Source organism: Alnus glutinosa, chromosome 3, assembly GCF_958979055.1.
Source record: "Alnus glutinosa chromosome 3, dhAlnGlut1.1, whole genome shotgun sequence".
In the NCBI taxonomy this organism is placed as follows: domain Eukaryota; kingdom Viridiplantae; phylum Streptophyta; class Magnoliopsida; order Fagales; family Betulaceae; genus Alnus; species Alnus glutinosa.
The window spans coordinates 24585189-24606743 of NC_084888.1; the positions used below are offsets into that span (position 1 = coordinate 24585189).

The 21555-nt window shown below is 36.1% G+C and overlaps 1 protein-coding gene across 3 annotated transcripts; it reads left to right on the plus strand.

Moving 5' to 3' along the window:
• Window positions 1-15561: 15561 nt before the first annotated feature.
• On the plus strand, window positions 15562-18811 carry LOC133864286 (FCS-Like Zinc finger 8-like). Of its 3 annotated transcripts, none has more exons than XM_062300569.1 (3): window positions 15562-15714; window positions 17049-18160; window positions 18262-18811. In XM_062300569.1, exons 2-3 carry the CDS (start codon window positions 17124-17126, stop codon window positions 18410-18412), a joined length of 1188 nt encoding a protein of 395 aa, XP_062156553.1. In that variant the 5' UTR covers window positions 15562-15714; window positions 17049-17123; the 3' UTR covers window positions 18413-18811. The 3 variants fall into 3 exon arrangements, with proteins under 3 accessions (XP_062156553.1, XP_062156552.1, XP_062156551.1); XM_062300568.1 differs by having other exon boundaries at window positions 15568-15827; XM_062300567.1 differs by having other exon boundaries at window positions 15569-15816.
• The last annotated feature ends 2744 nt before the right edge of the window (window positions 18812-21555 follow it).

The following is a 21555-nucleotide window of genomic DNA, read 5'->3' on the forward strand; positions in this document are numbered from 1 at the left end:
CCCTCAATTTTTCTGTCTTTTCAGTGTGAAGCGTTCGGACGGCCTCTCTTTGCGTCCGGACGGGTGCGACTTCGACGGCCGAACTGTAAGGTTACACGTCCGGACACGCGTGGCCTGTCGCATGTTTACGACGCAACGCGCGTCCGGACAGGTTAATGAGCCATCCAGACGAGGACCCCACTGGTTTTAAAAACCCTGGCCGCCTCATTTTTTAGCTACCCCACTCAATTTCTCTTCCTCTTTTGGTGTTTAGTGCATAATTTCTTGAGATTTTTTGCTTTATCTCGTCTCATTTTGTCCTCTTGTGCTTACATCTCTTCTCTACAGGTATATTTTTTTGCCCTTCGTATTCCTTTAGTATTTTGTTATCTATTGGAATATTTTATTTTTGGAAAATGTTGTTTTTGTGATATCTGTTGTGTTGGGATTATCTTGTTTTCGTAGTATTTTGAACTGTATTGTGTTTTTGATAGATGTAATTTTTGGAAATGTCTAATTTACTACCGTTATAATGCCAGATTTTATTTTGAAACTAACAAGCAAATGATCGTTTTGGATTATTTCTGGAAATCTTGTTGGTTATTCTTTTTGCAGAACCATGTCTGCTGGCAGTCCACAACACAAGGTCCGACAGAGGACAGATGTAGAGTTGGCAGCTCTGAGAGCCAAAATCATGAACAGGTTTGTCATTGCCGAACAGAACGTGGTTCGGGCAGATATTATGGTGGCCACGCTAGATAGCATTCATGATATCATCCAAACCTATCACTTGGGCTACCTCCACAACTGTGCTTGTGTTGTCCTCACCAGACTAGTCCGCCTGTTTTATGCAAATCTTGAGGTCGTGCAGGATGATGACCGTGGGCTAGTTCTTCAGTCCTCTGTGGATGGTCACATCATTACAGTTGATCCTCATATCATCAGCCAGATCATTGGGGTACCCGTGCTTCAGCAGTCGACCAGCCCGTACAATGAGGTGGTCTTGCCTCTGTCTCTGGATGATCTTCGAGAGTTCTTTCAGGCTGTGCCTCAGGGTGAGGAGCGTGCCACCTCCATCTAGATTGGTGCCCTATCTGCCCCACATTGCATGCTTGCCAAGATTGTCGAACACAATATCTGGCCCATTGTGAGGCGCAGTGATCTGATTTTGCAAAGGGCCTAGTTTGTTTATGCCATCAGTCTTCACTTGCCCTTCTGCCTGTGCAAGCATATTCTGGGTGTAATTTTGGAAGCTCGTGATGAGAGCAATACCGACCTCCCACATGATTGCCTACTCACTCAGATTATTCTACAGTCCGGCATCGGCGTCACTGGAGAACCAAAAATGAAGATTCAGGACCCCATCAGCAAGCAAACGCTGATGAAGTCTAACGCCCAATAGAGGCGTGATGATTTGGATGATGCTCCACAGCCCCCTCTCATCCCTGTCAGAGTTCCTGACATGGTATCCTCTTCACAGACTGCTCCTCCAGAGCAAGATTCCAGTTATGCTCAGATTTTGGAGGCATTAGCTGCACTTCAGAGCAGCATGAGCACCATGCAGCTGACTCTTTCATCTTTGCAGCAGGAGGTTCACTCGATCAACCTCGAAGTGGAGTAGAGCCAGCTGGACATCCAGGAGTGTCTCAGGCATCATCATCCATCCAACAGTGATGATGAGGACGATGCACCAATGGTAGATGCATCCTGATTTTTTTATTGTTGTTATTTTTGATACATTTTGAGACTTTTTGGTTATCTTTTTTATATTCTTGTTAAACTCTTGGATGTTATTATTCTGCTTACCCTAGTCCTTTTGAGATCTTTAGGGGGAGTAATTTTTGGTGTGTTTGATTTTTATTACTCTGTTTTACCCTTTGTCCCTTTGTGACAAAAATGGGGAGTAATTTTTTCTTTGGACCAGGATTGTATTTTTAACCGGTCAAGTGATTTTTGTCCCAAAATGGCCAAAGAGAGAGTTTGTTAGTTTGTAATTAGCCACATTTTGTTGGACAAAATCACTTCATTGTAATGATGCTTTTAAATAGGGATTCCGCTATTCAGAATGCTTCCAGAAGATTCTGCACAGTCAAAAAAATCGGATCGCTTGCAGCCGTCCGAACGACGTGATATACCGTCCGGACGACGAGAACTTTCCATCCGGACCTTCCTCTGTGTCGAGAAGCCTCGAACTGCTCCAGCTTCCATCCGTCCGGACGTTTCAGTAGCACATCCGGACGACACTCAGTGTTTGACTAGCTATGGGATTGATTTCCAAAACTCAGATATGGGAAGATCGCTACAACCGTCTGGACGATGTGGATTCCCGTCCGGACGCACTCATACATAAGGCAAGTATCGCATTCAAATTCCAGATGGTCGGACGCCAGTCTTCATGGTCCGAACGCACGAGCATCTGATATGAAAATTACGTGCATCAGATCAACCGTTCGGACGACCATTCCTTTGGTCCTGACGTGCGAAGCCTTAATATAGAAATTGCGTGCAGTAGAAGTGCGACCATCCGGATGACAGGGCACCACCGTCCGGACGCGGCTCAAATCAGGAAAGAATTTCAACGAAATTTTGGAAAGCCGATCGCATAGTTGTCCATCTGGACGCCCTATGACTCCTGTCCGGACTACGCCTAGGTTTTATCAAGCCAGACGCTCAGTTGAACCTGGAGCCTATAAATAGAGGTCACTAGGCTTGATAACAGCAAGAATTCGGTATTGAATTCCTTAGTGCTTAGAGAGTTATATTGTAATATTATTGTGCTAAGTTAGTCTCTCTGAAGCCGTTGTTGTGTGTGTTGTTGCTGTTGCTGTGCTAATCTGAAGTCTATCTTAGGGGTTGGCCCTAATGTAAAGGATTCCATTGAATATCCTTTCAGGTAGGAGACCTGGTTGAGAGGTGTTCGTGTTAGGTGACACGTTAGAGTGCAAGGTACGACCACTGTATCAGGGGAATGTGAGTGCTACTACTTTGTAACTAGTCTTGTCTTCTGAATAGTGGATATCCTGGGTTTGGCTGCCCCAGAGTGGTTTTTCTCATATTGAGTTTCCACTTCGTTAACAAAATTCTTATGTTGTTTTAAATTTCGCTTTGATATTGTTTTATTAACACTTTGTGCACACACACATTTGTTTATATTTGAAGTCAATTTTAATTTTTCAAATGGAGATAATGAAGATAATAATAATATTCAGTTATGTTGTGGGTAGAGATTTTTTAGGCCTTGTGATGAGCATTGAGCAGCTAAAATTCCAATCAGAATTTAAAGATACAACAATTTTGCATCCCCATTAGTGAGAAAACTAATTTTTTAATAAAAATATTATAATTAATATTTTTTTCTAAAAAAAAAAAAAGCTTCACTCAACCTTGTTCCCTTAGGCCTTAAAATGTATCGAGCCGGCCTTGGATAATGATTTATGAGCTTTATGATGAGTTAAAGATTTCATGATATGCTTGAAAGTGTTAGGAAAAGAATGGGATACGAAATGTTGCATAAGTGTGTGAAAGCATATATATGATGATTATGGCACAGATGCATAGCATGGAACAAAATCATTAAAGTTAAACGTAAGACCGTTTGGATTGAAGTTCCATCGGCCACTCATGTGAAAGACCAGTTGGGTAAAAGTCTCATTAGCCTCATCAACAAAACCGTTTGGGTTGAAGTCCCATTAGCACAATGCAATATAAGACTGTTTGGGTTGAAGCACCATTGGCAACTCAAGTGTAAGACCAATTCGGTGAAATTAAGTCTCATTGGCATCAGCAACAAAACAAGAAAAACGGATAAAAGGCAAGCATGACATGATTTATGATTTATGTTAGTTTTCATACTAAATTTATCAGTATGTATATGATTTTGAATAGAACGAAACATATGTATACCATTACGGCTAGTTTGCATATAATGATTTATGAGATATTTCATACTAGAAGTATAAATATGTCTATGACTTTGAATGGAATAGAATATATGTATATTACTGCGGCTGGATTGCATATGATGATTTATAAAGATTCGTGTTTAGATGTGCTTATATGCTTGTATTTTCTAAAGGTTTAGAAAGCTTGTATATGAATATAACTGGGTATGATGTCGTTTGTTTCTTGCTTAGACGTATGTGTAGGCTTGTATTTTTCAAAGGTTTGGAAAGATAATATACGTGTATAGCTGAGTCACATGATATATATATATATATATAGAGTATGATGTAGATGAGTGTGTAAGTGTGTGCTTTAAAGCGGGAGATTAGAACATGTATTTATATTCACAGCTACATGGTATAAATTCATGTATTTATGGAATGTAAGTGTCAACTACGAAACGTTTTTAAAAGGTAGCATTATATCAAGTGTGTCTGTTATTGTAAACGTATGGTAGAAGGAAAAAAAAAAAAAAAAAAAAATCAGCTCATTACGAGAACTTAGTGAGATATATACTACTGAGACCATGGACTCATTACTACACTAATGCGGACGTGGCAACCACCACGATCGTATAAATGATGATGTTTTGGCTGCAAGTATCGCAAACGTAGATGAGGACCCTTTGGTACTATATTTGAGATATTACGACTGAGGCTTCTCCCGTCTGTTGCATGCGTTGGACTTGTGGATAGTCCATCTTTTGAGTTGTTCTATTTTTGTATATAGCCACATGTATCATATGTGACGCCTTTCGTATAACTATTTTTTTCTTGATATGTAAACAATAGTTGATTAAGCCTTAAACACATAGACAATTAAATTGCTCTAATGTTATAATTATATATTTTAATTAATTTCATTGGTTTCCGCTGCTATATGATATCTCTAATTTGTTAACCATATCTTATGAGATGTGTTAGAGTTATGTTGGTTCATGGCTAATTATCATGCCACTGCGATGATCTATGTTGTTTACACCAAAAAATAAATAAATAAATAAAATAATAAGAAAAAATATCACAATATATATATATTAACTAACATATATGATAACATACTTGTTACTATGTTAGTTAATATAATGTATATTAAGTTTGTAGGGAAAAATATTAAAAATCTTCATCAACTAACAACCGATTTTAAAATAGCTCCATGAATTTTGAAGTGTTTTAAAGTGACCCATCAAACTACCAAGGTGTGCTAAAAATGTAATTTTTTCTAATAATACCCTTATTCTCTTAAAAACTAAAATAAAAAAAAAATAAAAAATAAAAATTAATAAAAAAATATATATTTTTTTTTATTTAAAAAAAAAAAAACTAATTTTTCGTATAAATGTAAAATCAATCCCTGTAACTGGCTTAAATTACAAATCGCTCCATACGATATAAAAATAATTCAGAGGCCATCAGAGTAGGCCAAAATAACAATTTAGTCCCTACAGTGAAAACACTTGATAGATTTTGTTAGTGTCCATGTTAGCACTAATAAAATAATGACATGTGTCATCCTTAGTAAAAAAAAAAACAAAGGGAAAAGTGCAAAATTAATTCATGTGGTTTACCTGATTTACAATAAACTATATGTGATATCAAAATGAACTCAAATGCCCTTGTGGTATACCAAAAATACAAATCACTCCCTACAGTCAAATTTCGTTAAAACGCTTGAAGAATTTCGTTAATGTGCCACGTCGAAGCTAAGAAAATGACGATATATGTCAAATGTTAATAAAACTATATATATATAAACTAAAAAGTTAAAGAAATTAAAAATTTTAATTTTTAAAGTTTTTAATTTCTTTAACTTTTTAGATTTTTTTTTTTGTTTAAAAAAACAGATAATTTTTTATTTTAGCTTTTAAGAGAATAAGGGATATTATCCCAAAAAAAAAAAAGGCATTTTTGGCACACCTTGATAGTTTGATGGGTCACTTTATGACACTTGAAAGTTTATGAGACTATTTTAAAAGAGTAATGATTCATTGCCATCTTTTTATACAACTTTTCACCACCTTGTCATATTGGCAAGGTGGTCCCCTACTACTTTTTGAGTTTTAAAAATAAAATCAGGTGGGGGACCACCTTGCCAAATAAGTAAGGTGGTGAAAAGTTGTATAAAAATGTAGCAATGAATCATTACTCATTTTAAAATTTGCTATTAGTTGAAGGGGATGTTTAATATTTTTTCCAAGTTTGTAACATTAACAATATTAGTTAGTATATATGTTCTAATGAATTAGTATGCTATTAGTAATTATTAACATATAGTATACATCAATGCATGTATAGTTTATAGTATGCATTGTATTTAAGTATCTAGGTACTTAATTATTTTATCAATATGAATTTGTATACTTATGTGACATTATGTGACTATAATTTATACTTTTCACTAAATTTGTAATTATATATTTATAAATTATGAATTATGATTCTATGGCACAATGTCACATATAATATAATGATTATATAATTATGTAATCATATGGCATAATGTTATATCATATGATCATGTGATCTAAGTTCTAATAATAATACTTTACTTGTGATTATATAAATATATATATATATTGTTGATTCCAATGTAAATAACTTAATTTGGGATTATACAAATCACATTGTCATTATATATAAATAATTGGGTTAAATACAAAAAAGCCCCCCAAACTACCACTCATTCTCCAGATGGCCCCCCGAACTACCAATGCTTGCAGTCCAGCCTCCCAAACTACCAATTGCTTGTTTTTTCGCCCCATCCGTCAGTTTGTGCCATCTAAGTAGATGGAAACTGAGTCACATGCACGGCACGTGACTCTTTTAACTCAAAAGCCCGAAAATACCCTTCTCCCTGCCCATTGAAATTTCGAAACTGTCCTTAGAAACAATAACTGAGATATTCTCTAAGTCTCCTGCGATATTCTCGAAGGAGACGGTCTCGTGCTTTTCTATTGTTCTCGACCGGTCTGCCACAAATATTTCTAGGATTGTCCATCGCTGGCAGGTGCGTGCTCTTTGCAAAGCCAGAAAGAAACAGACAGAGAAAAGGCACTTGTAAAGCCAACCCAAAAATCCACGACAGATCCAAAACAAAAACAAAAGGACAAACCAGTTAGGAAATTACTTGGACACTGTCATAGCCAGCGAGGTGGAGTAGAGCGTACTAGAGCATGCAGCCATGGCCTGCGAAGAGGACGAAGCGGTTGTGGTTGAACTAGTATGGGTTCTTGGGGTTGTACCTCATGACCTCGTCGTACAAGACGTGACCCATCAGAGCGCACCCCATGGGTAGACCAGGGTGACCCGAGTTGGCCTTCTCCACCGCGTCCATCCCCAGGAACCGAATCGTGTTCACGGACTTCTCCACCAGGGAGGTATCGGTGGTCTTGTCCACGGTGGTGGGCTAGGCAACAGAGATTGGACCCGGCAAATCGGCGGCATGGTGGTGGGAAATGGCTTTGGCTAGGAGGGCTTGTGAGAGCGTCAAAGACGAAGTGGAAGCCATGGCCTACACACACACACACACACACACATAGAGGTGGTATAGAGAAATGGTTACAGAGATACATGAATTAAGAAAGATTAACAAGTACATTCATTTGAAAGGAATGCAAGATGAAACGTGAAGAGAGCAGTCTCAATGGCATGAAAAACATATTAGAGCTGATGAAATCAAGTGACTCTGTTCATCTCTGTTTTCATGTTCTAAAACAGAGCATGATAATAGTTCATGATGAAAACAAACCATGATGAACATAGTTCACAATCATTAGGGATCTTCCACTTATGAAGTTTCCATCTTTTGTTTAGTTAATCAGCCTTATCAACATCTGTCAAGATTCACTTGCAAGTTTCAGCTATAGTTATATTACATATTTTGCCATTTTTCTTCTACTGGCAGTCTTAATGGCATTTAGACATGTCTAAAACCACAAATCTCAAATTATTCAACTATGCCAAGCTAATATAAGTCATCTCTCATCATGTTCATGAGCCATACGTCTAAATTTCTATGTTTGCATTTTCCCTTAAACTTCCAGTTTTCATAGGTTAAAGTGCTAGCCAGGAAGTAGTTTTTGTTGGTGTTGTTATTGTTTTGTTGTCGTTGTCCATGAACGGTAAAACGAAGAGTGAAAAAACGATATTGGGTCGTAGAAAATGAAAGAGAAAGCAAAAAACAAAAAAGAGTAAAAGGAAAGCAGACCGACCAACAGAGAAGTTGACAAAAGCAAACAAAAAACATAGCATGGAAGAAATGCAAGAGAGAGAGAGAGAGAGAGAGAGAGAGAGAGAGAGAGAGTTACGCCAAGCGGGAGAGCTTGAGACACAGAAATCAATGCCCAGAAGCTATTCCTTCACTGGGTGTGGTTGAAACTAATTACCTCCTCCTCCTCCTCCTCTTTACACTTTGTTTTCATGATGTGTTTTTTAGGCCTAGTTTATAATCTGTGAAATTTTGGTTCTTGTCCCTTTTCGGTGGTAGAAACTAGAAACCATTTTTGCTGAAATAGCAGTAAGAGACTCACAAAATACAAAAGGCTAAAAAAAGGAGGACAAGCAAGCCATAAGAACGAACAAAATACAAAACCTTCTTTGTTAATGTTGTTTGGTGCGTGGACGTACGTTTGGTCCTTCTGATCATGATTGGTGAGGGTCTCTTTGCTGTTGATTGTGAGCCCTCAGTGATTCTTCCAGAGTAAAAACAAAGAGGAAGAAGAAAGAGCGAGAAAGTCGGAGAGTTGCCGAAATGATGACGTCGAACATGTTTTGAGAGAGAACGAGGAGGTAGGAATTTCAAAGTGGAAGGGGAGGGGTATTTTCAGGCTTTTGGGCTAAAAGAGTCACATGTCGTGCACGTGGCTCAGTTTCCATCCATTTAGACGGCACAAACTGACGGATGGGGCCAAAAAAAAAGTAATTGGTAGTTTGGGGGGCCGGACTGCAAGCATTGGTAGTTCGGGGGACCATCCGGAGAACGAGTGGTAGTTTGGGGAGCTTTTTTGTATTTAACCCTAAATAATTTATATCATATAATTATTTACTTCTAACATATAACACACAACATAAATTATTTAATATACTAAACTTTATAACATATAATTACATACTTCTAATATTTAACAGATTACATTGTTCAATATACATTTATAAAATATTACAAAAATTATTGAATATACTTATAATATGTAATATATAAGTATATAACATTATAACATCCACTTATATATATATATATATATATATGTCGAGTCTTATTGAGTTTATGAGTATGTATCGTATAATAATCGAGCTTAATTTCATATTCGCAAACGACCCGTTTAATATTCGAATCGAGCTCGAATATGATCATGAATAACTCTATTCATTTAAGGTATTAGTCTAATCTAATATAATCTCTTGATTAGAAGAAAGATTTGATATAACTTAGGACCCAAGCTCATTCTCATTCAAAAAGCATAAGTTCAATTAATGCTTTATCATAATATACAATTAAACATGATTGTATATTATGGAAACGGATCCTCTCCAATTTTATTTGAACGGGAGAATATATAGTCTTTGTAAAAGTAAGGACAAAATTGTCCTTTCACATTTCTTTGGACAATTTTGTCCTTATTTTTATATGAAAATTAGAAATAATGACGTTCAATTGGAAAGAAGTGTGAACTCAATAAAATATGAAGCATATTTTGAACTCATAATTATACAAAGAGGAATGCTACTTTTTACCTTTCTTTATTATACTTATTTTATATTGGTTGACGTAATGTGTTTTAAGTTGCTTCCCAACGTCAGTCACTTCAAAAAAAAAAAATTTTTTTTTAATTTTAAAGAAATCATAAATCTTTTATAAAATCATCTAAAAAAAAGTTTGCTCCGCAAGTACAATATCTCTGATAGGCTCAGGGCAATATCTATCCCATACACAATCTAAGGACTAGTTCACGGCCAATTTGGCCAACTCGTGGGCAGCTTGGTTAGCTGATCATCTCACATGCCAAACTATAAAACTGGTGAACTCAAAAAGTGTAGTGCGTATATCAGCAATCAAGTGACCATAGGTGCTCTAACCTAGCTCTCATTATTCACTGCTTGGATCACACCTAAGGAGTCACATTCAAACTCCATGTGAGAAACCCCTATCTCCCTGCAGAAATTGATGGCCCTCTACAGAGACACTGCCTTGGCTACTATGGAATCATGGACATGATATACCATTTAAACACATCACGTCACCGGATGTAAAATAAGAGTAATAAATAAGTATCAAGGCTAATATTAGTCTTAAAAAAAAAAAAAAAAAAGTATTTAATGCGATTATGGCATAATTAAAAAAGAGAAAGAGAAAGCGAAAGTGTCAAAACTTAAAGCTATCCAATGAATCCTAACCGAGTAACCGGTTACCAATAATTCAGTCCTACCCAATCCAAAAATAAATGGCTCAGTCCTTGCGAAGGACCAAATTGATATTTTTTGTCATTTAGTATCTGACACGTGTCCGGCTGCACTAGCTTTAATTCCACTCACACAGGCACGTGTCTGTCACGTGATGTAGACCCGTGTATGAACAAAATTAGGAGCTCCATTCTTGGCCGTGGATTGTCTTACTGTTGTCATGGAATCTTCGCATCGTCGCCGTCAGATTGCACTAGACCGCATCACGCTAGCAAACACGTGTGGGTCATTTTCTTCTGTAAAAAAATAAATCTGAAAAAGCTGACTCACGCAAAACGACAAAACAGAACTGTGAGTTTGTCATAAAAAAATTAGTTTAAGAAAACAAAAAAAATTTGGAGGGGCTTGTCTCTGGAGGAGGAATCATGGAGTTTATGGTTAGGTTAACTCACGCCGTTAACTGGCATTTCCTGGCCCCACTTTGGATGACGTGGCAGACACGGTTCTGTTTGGACCACGATTTTTTGCATTTTCATCTCTTCCTCCTCCTCTTCCTCCTCACGCCGTTAATTGGCCTTTTCTGACCCCACTTTGAATGCGGTGGCAGACACGGTTCTGTTTGGACCACAATTTTTTGCATTTTCATCTCTTCCTCCTCCTCCTCCTCACGTCGTTAATTGGCATTTTCTGACCCCACTTTGAATGACGTGGCAGATACAATTTCTTCCTCCTCCTCCCGTATTAAGATTATGAAAAATGTTAAATTTATAACACCAATACAACAACTGTACAATAATCCCTCATATGAGGGTGGGTCCCACATACTGGGGCCCACCCTCATGTGAGAGGTTGTTGTACAGTTGTTGTATTGGTGTTGTACAAGAATCAAATCCCTACGATTATATATTTTTGTTAATAATTGTTGCTTTATTTACAAATTTCATTAAGGGTTAGAGGAAAAAAAAAAATACCCATGCAGTTATCAAAAACTACAATTGAGAAAGAAAAAAAAAACCGTTTGAAAAAAATTAAGGGAGCTAATATAAAAAAGGGTCACACTTTTTTGGTATTTTTAGTTTTTTTTTCCATTTTTGTTTAATTTGTTAATAATTTTAATTTTTTCAAATAGTAATTTTTTAATAACCTCAAGAATATTTTGGATAGAAAAAAAAATATTTAATTTAACACGCGTGAGTAGTTGAAGGGACTCCGTTATCACTTTCTAAAATTTAAAAACGTAAGTAAAAATGTGCTTATAATTTATGGAGCTAAAGAATACTTTTTTTAAAAAATAATAAATAAAATAAGTTGATGTTATATAAAAATAAAATAAATTATAAACTTTTTGTGAGTGAAAAATTAGGAATTTGTTTGTAATGTGAATAATTAAATGAGTTGGACTTTTCTTTTCTTTTCTTTTTTTACCAAAAAAAAAAAAAAAAAAGCTTGCTAATGGGGCTGCCAGTAGCAGGTTGTTTGGCAATATCAAGAGAAAGATCACACGTCGGTGGTGAAGTTACCAATACGGAAAATAAATAAAAATAAATAAATAAATAAAATTTAGTTGGCCTCGTTAACTCCAACGGAAAACATGGCTGTTAGTGGGTGCAGAAGACGTTGGTCAGTTATTTTTGAAGCCCAGCAGTGGCCCTTGTCTTTTTGTGCTGACACCTGACAACCGTTAAAGAAGGTAAAGAAAGCTCTTTCTAAACCTCTTTTCTTTAATCAAAGCAATTTTTTAAGCAAATCGGAGGTCTATATTCATGGACCATTCTAACCCTCCAAGTGCAAGAACCATTTGTATTTTGTACACCTCATCATGATCCATCTTCATACCATATATATATATATATATATATACACTATACTTTCATTACATTATGGTGTTTATCAATCATTGTTAAAGAAATTAAAAAAAAAAAACTTCACTTATAATTTTTTATCTTTCATCACTTTTGAAAAAAAATACCAAAATTTTAAAAAATGTCAATTTAGAGTATCCATATTTTTAATTTTTTTTTTTTTCAATTTTAACTCTCCGTTGGAATTTTTCGTTAAATCTTGTCAAACTTTTCAAATTACCCCTCATTTTTTTAGGAAAAAAAAATTTGCTAAGATTTAGGTATTGGAAAGTAAGAAGTCCATTTGGCATCTCCATTATAATTTTTTTGTTAAATCTTATCAAAACTTTCAAAATACTCCTATTTTTTTTAAAAAAAAAAAAAAAAATTATATAAATTTTCAAAGATTCAGGAGTGAGTATTTTTAACCAATACTGAAATCGTAGCAATTTTTTTTCTTCTCTTTTTTGCTAAAAAAAAGTATGGGTTTTTTGAGAATTTTGACAAGATTTAACGGAAAATTCTAACAGAGAGTTGAAATTTAAAAAAATTGAAAGGTGGATACTCTAAAAGGCTTAAGTTAACATTTTTTAAAGTTTAAGTACATTTTTCTTTTCGGAATTCGTAATTTTAAGTAAAATTTAAAAAAATACAAAACAATACAAAAAATCCACATCTTACATGTTCAAAACGATTTTTTTTTTTTAAAAAAAAAAAAAATTATAGTTTTAATGGAAAGAATTTAAAAATTCTCTCCAATGCAAATATTCCCCTTATTATTTTATGTCAATTATGTGATGAAATATAAATTAAATGATTAAACTAATTTTTTTAATTTAAAATTTTAAAATAAATAATAATTTAACATAATATCAAAACAAAAAGTTTTTAAATTCGGACCTTATCTCTACCCGCCCTTTCATTTTCAACCTCCAATATAGAAAAAAAAAAAAAAAAAAAAAAAAAAAAAAAAAAGATCAAAAGGGAAAAGGGGATATAAATATTGGTATTTGAGACAATTTTAAAAGAGATGTGTTTTGTGTCATTCTCATATACATTTCTTATAACACTTGCAATAGCTTTTCTTAAATTTTTCTTAAATGTAGAGAAGCAAACTAATGTTTACTTCTCTATTCAAATAAACTCCACAATAAATTCACTAATTATTTGAATATTCTTTAAATTAAATATTAGGAGAAAAAGAGAGGAAATATAAACTATTTTAATATTGCTTCAAATAAATGTTAGAGGAAAAAGAAAGCTTTTTTATATTCAAATATTGTTAAGGAAACCACTTTTACTTTCCTAGATTTATGGAACAACTTTTGATTCCATTAGTTTAGGAAACAAGAAGAAAATCTGTTTCAAGAGTTGTTTTTAAGGTGTGTTTCCTACATTTAAGGAAAGGAATGAGTTTTAAGAAAATTGTTACTAGTACTTTTGCACATTTCTTTTTCGATGATGGATTTCCACATCTTTTATACGGGAGTAATACTAAAAGGAAGACCCATATCCTCATTGAGTCTTCTCAAAATTAATGTAAATTTTAGATCACCTAAAATGATAATTTATCACACATTTAATAATAATTTTAAAAATTACATCAATTTTAAAACAACTCAAAAAGGACATAGTTCTCCTAAAAAGGCTTAGGGGTCTGTTTGGGTTTCCGATTTCAAAAAGTAGGATTTGGAAAAGTGATTTTTAAAAACACAGCTAAGCGTTTGGCAAAATCGTAACTTGACCTTTAAAATCGTAGGTTAGCCTTTTAAAATTATATGCTTTAAAAAAAACACTCCCTTGCTTACGATTTGAAAAAACAATTTTCTGCATTTTTAAAAATGCAATTTTTAAACGGTTAGGGCCCGTTTGAGTTTGGAATTTCAAAAAGTGCGATTTAAAATAACGATTTTAAAATGTACGATTTGAAAAAGTGATTTTTAAAAACGCAGTTAAGCATTTGGTAAAATCGCAGTATAGCATTTAAAATCACAAATTAACCTTTTAAAATTCTGCGTTTTCAAATAAGCACCCTCTTATCTGCGATTTGAAAAAGCAGATATTTTTCGTTTTTAAATCTCAATTTTTAAAAACGCAGTTGCCAAACGATTTATATTTTGTGATTTGGTTTAAAATCGTACTTATTGTCTATGAAATTGCAATCTCAAACACATTCTTATTTTCTGCGATTTAGTTTAAAATCGTTCTTTTTATCTACGAAACCGCAATCACAAACGCTGTCTATGTGGACTGTATATTTCTTTCCTTTTCCTGCATTCATTTTTTTGTCAGTGGGAAATGGGTGGGCACATTTTGAGTGTATAAAAATCTTTTGAGTGTGAATTCATACATAAGCATTCCTAATAGCCTCACTAAATTTTACTCACAAAAATAGTCAAAAATTATTTTTTCCTATTCTAGTGAGCCACTTTATTAAAATTCCCCCAGCAGCCTCACCATTTTAACTAGTCAATATTCACTATTCATTATTCCATTTAAATAATAATTTTTCAAAATTTTTTTTATTATTTCTCTATTTAATATTTTTACAAAGAATCCTTCATATCCTTTAAAAAAGGACATTATCGTGTGAGAGAGATGGGAGATGGGAGAAGAAAACGAGAGAAAAAAGAAAAAAAGTGTGCTGATCATGTGAGAGAGAAAGGTGAAACAAAATTTGGTGAGTGAATATAGAGCATTCCTAGTAGTCTCACCAAAATAGTTTTTTAGCTATTTTGGTGAGCCAATTTGATGAAAATCCTGAAAAACCACTCCCAGCAGCCTCACCATTTTAACAAAAAAAATTTGATGACTGAAATTACTAACCAAATTAGATGAGGCATTTTCACTCAACAACCCACTCACCAAATTGTGTTTCACCTTTCTCTCTCACATGATTACCACACTTTTATCCTTTTTTCTCTCATTTTCTTCTCTCATCTCCCATCTCTCACACAATAATGTCCTTATTTCATGGATATGAATAATTTTTTGTAGAAAGATTAAATAGAGAATAAATAAATAAATATGAAAAAATTATTATTTAAATGGAATAATGAATATTGACTAGTTAAAATGGTGAGGCTGCTGGGAGAATTTTAATAAAGTGGCTCACCAGAATAGAAAAAAGTGATTTTTAGTCATTTTGGTGAGTAAAATTTGGTGAGGCTACTAGAAATGCTTACTCATCAGGATTGGTGAGTAAATTTCACTCATCAAAACTTTTTGATTAAAATGGTGAGGCTGTTTTTTTAGTGTTTTTATCTAATTGACTCATCAAAATAACTAAAAAGCTATTTTGATGAGGCTACTAAGAATGCTCCTAGAAGTTGCCTCTTCTTAATTAACACCAAAACTGGGAATATACGTAGTTTTATACCATACGTTGTACTATACGTCTAGCCTTGTTAATCATGGGAGAGAGAGAGAGGCAGAGAGGGGGAGAGGAGTATATCAGAAGCCTCAGTGCCTCTGTGTTTCTCTGATTTTTATGCATGCAGGAGGAGCAAAAAGGGGAAGAAAAAAAAAAAAAAAGAGGAAAAATATAGAGAGAGGTGTGCTGGGCAAGTTATATTTTTGTCAATATTTAACTTTGATACATTTGGATTTATCTTCAGAGTTTCAGCTTACAAACCTCATCCGCTGAGTTTGCAGGGGTGAGAACCAAGTGGGTTTTTCATCTGTTACTCATTTTCTCTGGCTTTGTAGCTTTTACCACTGATCCATTTGATGCATCCTTTGATTTTTTGGATCTCAAAATCGGGTCTTGAATTAAAGCCAGGATGATTCATCGCTTAAAAAGTTATTGCTGTTGATATATATATGCTTTTGAGGTTCATTCAGATGCAGTCATGGAGCTTTCTATTTGTGCAAAATCATTCCTGGTTCGGTAGTTTTGGGCACCCTTTTGATGCATTTGGTTGAGTGATTAATCAATTTTTGTGCTTGTGCCTGAACAAAGCTTTTCTTCCTCTTGATTTATTCGTCTGTCCGGGTATATTTAGAAGATGTATTTTTTATTTATTTTGGAAGATCAAGTGGTCATTTGTGCCTTCATCATGCGTATAAGATATATCTGATCTTTAATGTTTTTTTGACTAGATATTTGATGATCTTCCCAATATGGGTTCTTTGTATTGAGCTTAATGCAGTAATAAATCTCTGGTTTCAGAGCTTTTTTAAATGTTTCTATTGGAGTTTCTCATCTGGGTTTTATGGGTAATCATAACCCGGCTATCTTTCATCTTGATCATTAATCTATGTTAGCTCCATTTGCTTTTATTTCTGAACGTTTTGTAGAAATTTCTAATTTGGTTATCTAGATTTACGATTAATGAGTTTCTTTCTTTGCCTTTTGTTTCTTTGTTGCATCCTCATGGTTTGAATTTGATCTGACATATGGGTCGAGGGTTCTTTTTTGTTCCCTTTGTTTTCTCTATGTTGCTCTCACGGGATTCATGGTTCTAAAGATTTCAATTTGCATTGGAAATTCAAAAGATGTTCTATCTCTTCATCCTGCATGAGTTATCTGATTGTATGACCTATAGCCGAGTTTGCAAGGAAGCTTTCCATACTTTGTTTTAAATTTATATTGAGTATTCATTGTCTTATTTTATTTTTCCCCAAGCTTCATTAATGGCTCTAATCAATTTGGGGCTTTTTTTGATACTAAAGAATTATGATATGTGCTTATTTCTTCTTCTTTTTTGTTTTGATAATCAATGTGGAAGCTCCATTTCCACTTCTACCGGAATGTACAATTGAAACTGTCCATTTGGGTAGCTAAATCGATAAGCGGTGTCTATCACATCTTGCCCGAACTAGTTCAAAGCTGCTTGGTCATTTTCTTTTTCTGTTTTTCTCATTACAGTAGTTTGAATTGATGCAGCCAGGAATTGTTTGGCTTTTTAAGAGGACCGAGGTTTGTAGATAATGCTGAAGAAAGGTCATATGCAGTAGTCTAATGGCTGATTCTGCTCCCGAGTCTTTGCAATCTGATATATTGGGCCTGAGACATATAAGCAGCTCACTTTTCAGTATTCCTGGTTTCATTGTAGGGCTTGGAACAAAATGTTTATCAGATTCTGACTCAGTTAGGAGCCCCACATCTCCTCTGGATTTGAAAGTTCTTTCAAATCTTAGTAACCCCTTTGGTCTCAGGTCCCCAAGAACAAAATCTCAAAGTGGGCATCAAAAGAAGTGGGATTGCAATAAAGTAGGCTTTGGCATTGTAGATTCACTTGTGAATGAAGGCAAACCTTCTGTAGGAGTCCTTGATTCACCAAGGAGGAGTAATGTAATTTTTGGAGCACATGTGAAGACTAGCATTCATAATACTTCAAAGCATTACCTTGAGCCACATAATTCTTCTTTAAAATCCAATTCTTTGCCTAAAAACTACATCTTTTCATCGCTTCCTAAAACCCGGACTCTCTATCCCCAATTAGGTGGCACAAATGTTGACTTTGGGAATGAAGGTGGCCCTTTAGAATCTGAACCAACTATAAGTATTACATCTTGCTTGGCGGATTCCACTATGCCTTCGTCCTTACATGTTTGCTTAACTCAAACTCTCAGTTTGAGTTCTACGAATTTTTGTTCAGAAAATAAGACTACCACAATGAGTTCAGGTCCAGTAATTAGCCATGGTTCAGAAGTCTCTTTGGGTAACAAACCAAGTTCGCTTCCAATTTCGATTGGCTCCAACCATGAACTTCCAGGTTCTCTTTCTGCAAGAGATATAGAGCTCTCTGAGGATTATACCTGTATTATTTCTCATGGTCCAAATCCTAAAACAACTCACATTTTTGGTGACTGTGTTTTGGATTGTCACACAAATGAGTTGGCCAATTTTGGTAAGAAAGAAGAATCAGGGACTAACTTATCTCAAGTGGCTAAAACCTCACAAAATTTGACACCACCTCGCTCTGACAAGATTCTCAGCTTCTGCTGCTCATGCAGTAAAAGACTTGAAGACGGGGAAGACATCTACATATACAGGTTTTTTCATTTTTCATTTTTCTTTTTGGTCGCAAACTCGTCTTTTTGTATTTCACTCCATGCAAAATTTTAAGCCTGTTTTTTCCTTCAATTTCTTGCAGAGGTGAGAAAGCATTTTGCAGTTTCGAGTGCCATGCTGAGGAGATTTTGTCCGAGGAAGAAGAGGAAACTTACAATAACTACGCTGAAAGCTCTCCTGAATCAAGCTACAATGAAGATCTCTTCCTGATGGGTATGCCCTTCCCCACCTAATGGGGGCTGTAATTGCTATCTCTAGGCTCCCATGTCCATGATTGATACATGGGTCATCTATTTTTGAAGAGCTGTCTATGTGAATCTTTTTGTAGCCATGGATGATCACAATCTGCTTCATCCCATTTTGCTAGTTGTGTTACTACTTTCATGGTATGGGTAATCCGAGGTAGCCACAGCAAAGAGTTTTTTCATTCTATAAAGGAGACATAGATATATAGTCTTAGGTTTGTTGTTTAGCTTACAGTTTCGATTAGATGGGTTGGAAGTGGCCAGATGCCCTCGCCCATCAAGTTTTCTTTTCTTCTGTGTTTCCTGCTGTGGCCCTTGGTGAGAGTTCATGTAGTAGCTTTTGAACCTTAATGAACTCATTGATGAATGAATGCGGCATTTACGTAACGAATGGCTCTCTCTCTCTCTCTCTCTCTCTCTCTCTCTCTCTCTATGTGTCTGTGTGCAGAGAGATTCCAGACATACAACAATGTAACACATATGTACTTGTTATTATTCTGTTTGATGCAGGGATATAACCTTCTTCCCCCTATTGAACTCCTGCAACATAGCATAAGTCATCAACTTGGCTAATCATGAATTTCCAAAAATCTCTGCTCAAAATAAGCAACAATCTTGGAATTTAACACACAGCAGCTGGCTCACCTGAGATTCAAAGCTTCTACTGGCAATCTCTTCCTAAAGCACTAACTAAGAACACCATCTGGCCCGAAAACAATAACATAACACAAAGGGATTTTATAAGTTGTGGGTGTAATGCATAGTGTTGTATGCATCCACCAGTCAGTCCAAGCCATATCACCACACCTTTTTTCTTGTGCATATATAATTATGTATATGTTTGCATATCGCAATTGCAATGATGATATAAGCACAATATTGCTCTTTCTTTTTTCGTGTGTAATTATTTATATATGCAGCTCATCATTTTTTTAGTAATTAGCTTTCTTTTCAAAGCACTAACGTTGATGGCGGTCTCATGGACTGGTATTTGTTACTTAAATGGGGCTTTCAACCCCACACATGATTGCAAGACAGTGGTTAAGAGGACAGGAGTACCCAGGAGGCATAATGTGGGCTCTTTTCTTTCTTAATGGAAAATTATAATCATATATATAGTTTGTAAAAGTTAAAAATGAGGCATCCTACTCCATTCTCCCCCATTATTCTTTAACAAAAATTCCAAACCTAGAAAAAAAAAAGAAAAAAAAAAGTCTAAACCATTATTCTTTTTCTTGTGAATTTGGAATCCTTGAAACAATAAAATGAAGTAAATGTGTCACAAGTTTTACATGTTAGACTTTTGACAGCTCGCTTGTAACGACCCACCCCCAATAACACAATATTGTCCGCTTTTGACTCCCCCGAACTAGACTTCCCAAGAGGTCACCCATCCTGGGATTGCTCTCGCAGAAGCACGCTTAACTGCGGAGTTCTGATAGGTTCATGGTCATCACGGCTTTAAAACGCGTTGTGTCGTAAAGGGTGCATTTATACATATAAGCACATTCTCATTCCTAGGCGATGTGGGACGTCACAATCACCCCCTCTTGGGACTCAGTGTCCCCACTGGCTACCCTCTTGGGTTTGTGCACGCTCCCACCATCTCAGGCTGGGCAATGGCTCTGATACCATTTGTAACGACCCACCCCCAATGACACAATATTGTCCGCTTTTGGCTCCCCATACCAGACTTCCCAGGAGGTCACCCATCCTGAGATTGCTCTCGCAGAAGCATGCTTAACTGCGGAGTTCTGATAGGTTCATAACCATCACGGCTTTAAAACGCGTTGTTGTGGTATTAGAGCACGCCGCAGCCATGGTGACCCACCCACAATATTGTCCTCTTTGGTATCTTGGGACTACTCGAACCCTCAACCTCAAGGCTTTGTTCCTTACACACAACGCGTCTGGAGCCCAGATGGTTGGGTGTAAGGAACAAAGCCTTGAGGTTGAGGGTTCGAGTAGTCCCAAGATACCAAAGAGGACAATATTGTGGGTGGGTCACCATGGCTGCGGCGTGCTCTAATACCACAACAACGCGTTTTAAAGCCGTGATGGTTATGAACCTATCAGAACTCCGCAGTTAAGCATGCTTCTGCGAGAGCAATCTCAGGATGGGTGACCTCCTGGGAAGTCTGGTATGGGGAGCCAAAAGCGGACAATATTGTGTCATTGGGGGTGGGTCGTTACATCGCTTCTCTCTCATTATTTAGAGGGAAGCTTCCCCTTCTCTCTAGTAGAGAACTTTCCATCTCCTTGTGAGGCCTTTCATAGCTTCTTGCTGGTGTTCTATGGGAGGAGGGATGGAGTTATCTTCCTCCCTCCTCCCTTCTTCCTTTTTCTCTTCCCTTTTCTATGGTTTTTCCCCATTTTCTTTTGTTGTTTTGGTGTTTTCCCTCCCTCTTCAGCAGTGTCAACGACCCAACTATGCTTCTCCGCGCCTCCACCACTGTCGAGTCGAGCCATCCCGCCAGTCCTCTGCTCAGTGTCATATTTTCCACTGGAGAACTTAGCCCAGCATCACCTCTTCCTTCCAAGTCAAATTTGTTCGTCTTCGCCACTCCCGTTCACCAACGTGCCACTCCACAACCTTCCTTAGCCTCATCGCTCTCCATCGCTAACCTCAATGCTTCCACTTGCAACCCATGCACTGCCTACACGCCCCGCTCGCCGATGAGTCATCCATCATTTCCAAGTCAAATTTGTTTGTCTTTGTTGTGCCTGTCCACCAACGAGCCACTCAGCCTCCTTCCTCAACCCCTTCGCTGTTTTCAGTTAGTCTTCGTTCAACAGTTCAACGATGATACTTTTCCCACTTACTCGGCAGTGTTACCTTAATTTCCTCTTCGGGCTTTCCACCCGGGCTGCTGTAGTTTGGGTTTTTTGCTGCTTATTGTTTTGTCTATTTTTCTATTGTTTGCTTTTTTGCTATTTCTTTTTTCTTTTTTCTTTTTTGTATTTATGTTCTTTTTGTTGCTTTTTGTGGGTTACTATCTCATTGTTCCTTTGTTGTTTGATATTGTATATGGAGATTGTTACTCATTGTTGGCAAATTTTGTACTGATTTTGGTAGTGCTATCCCCCCCTCCCCCCCTCAACCGTCTCCTAGAGGTTGTTGTTATTACCAA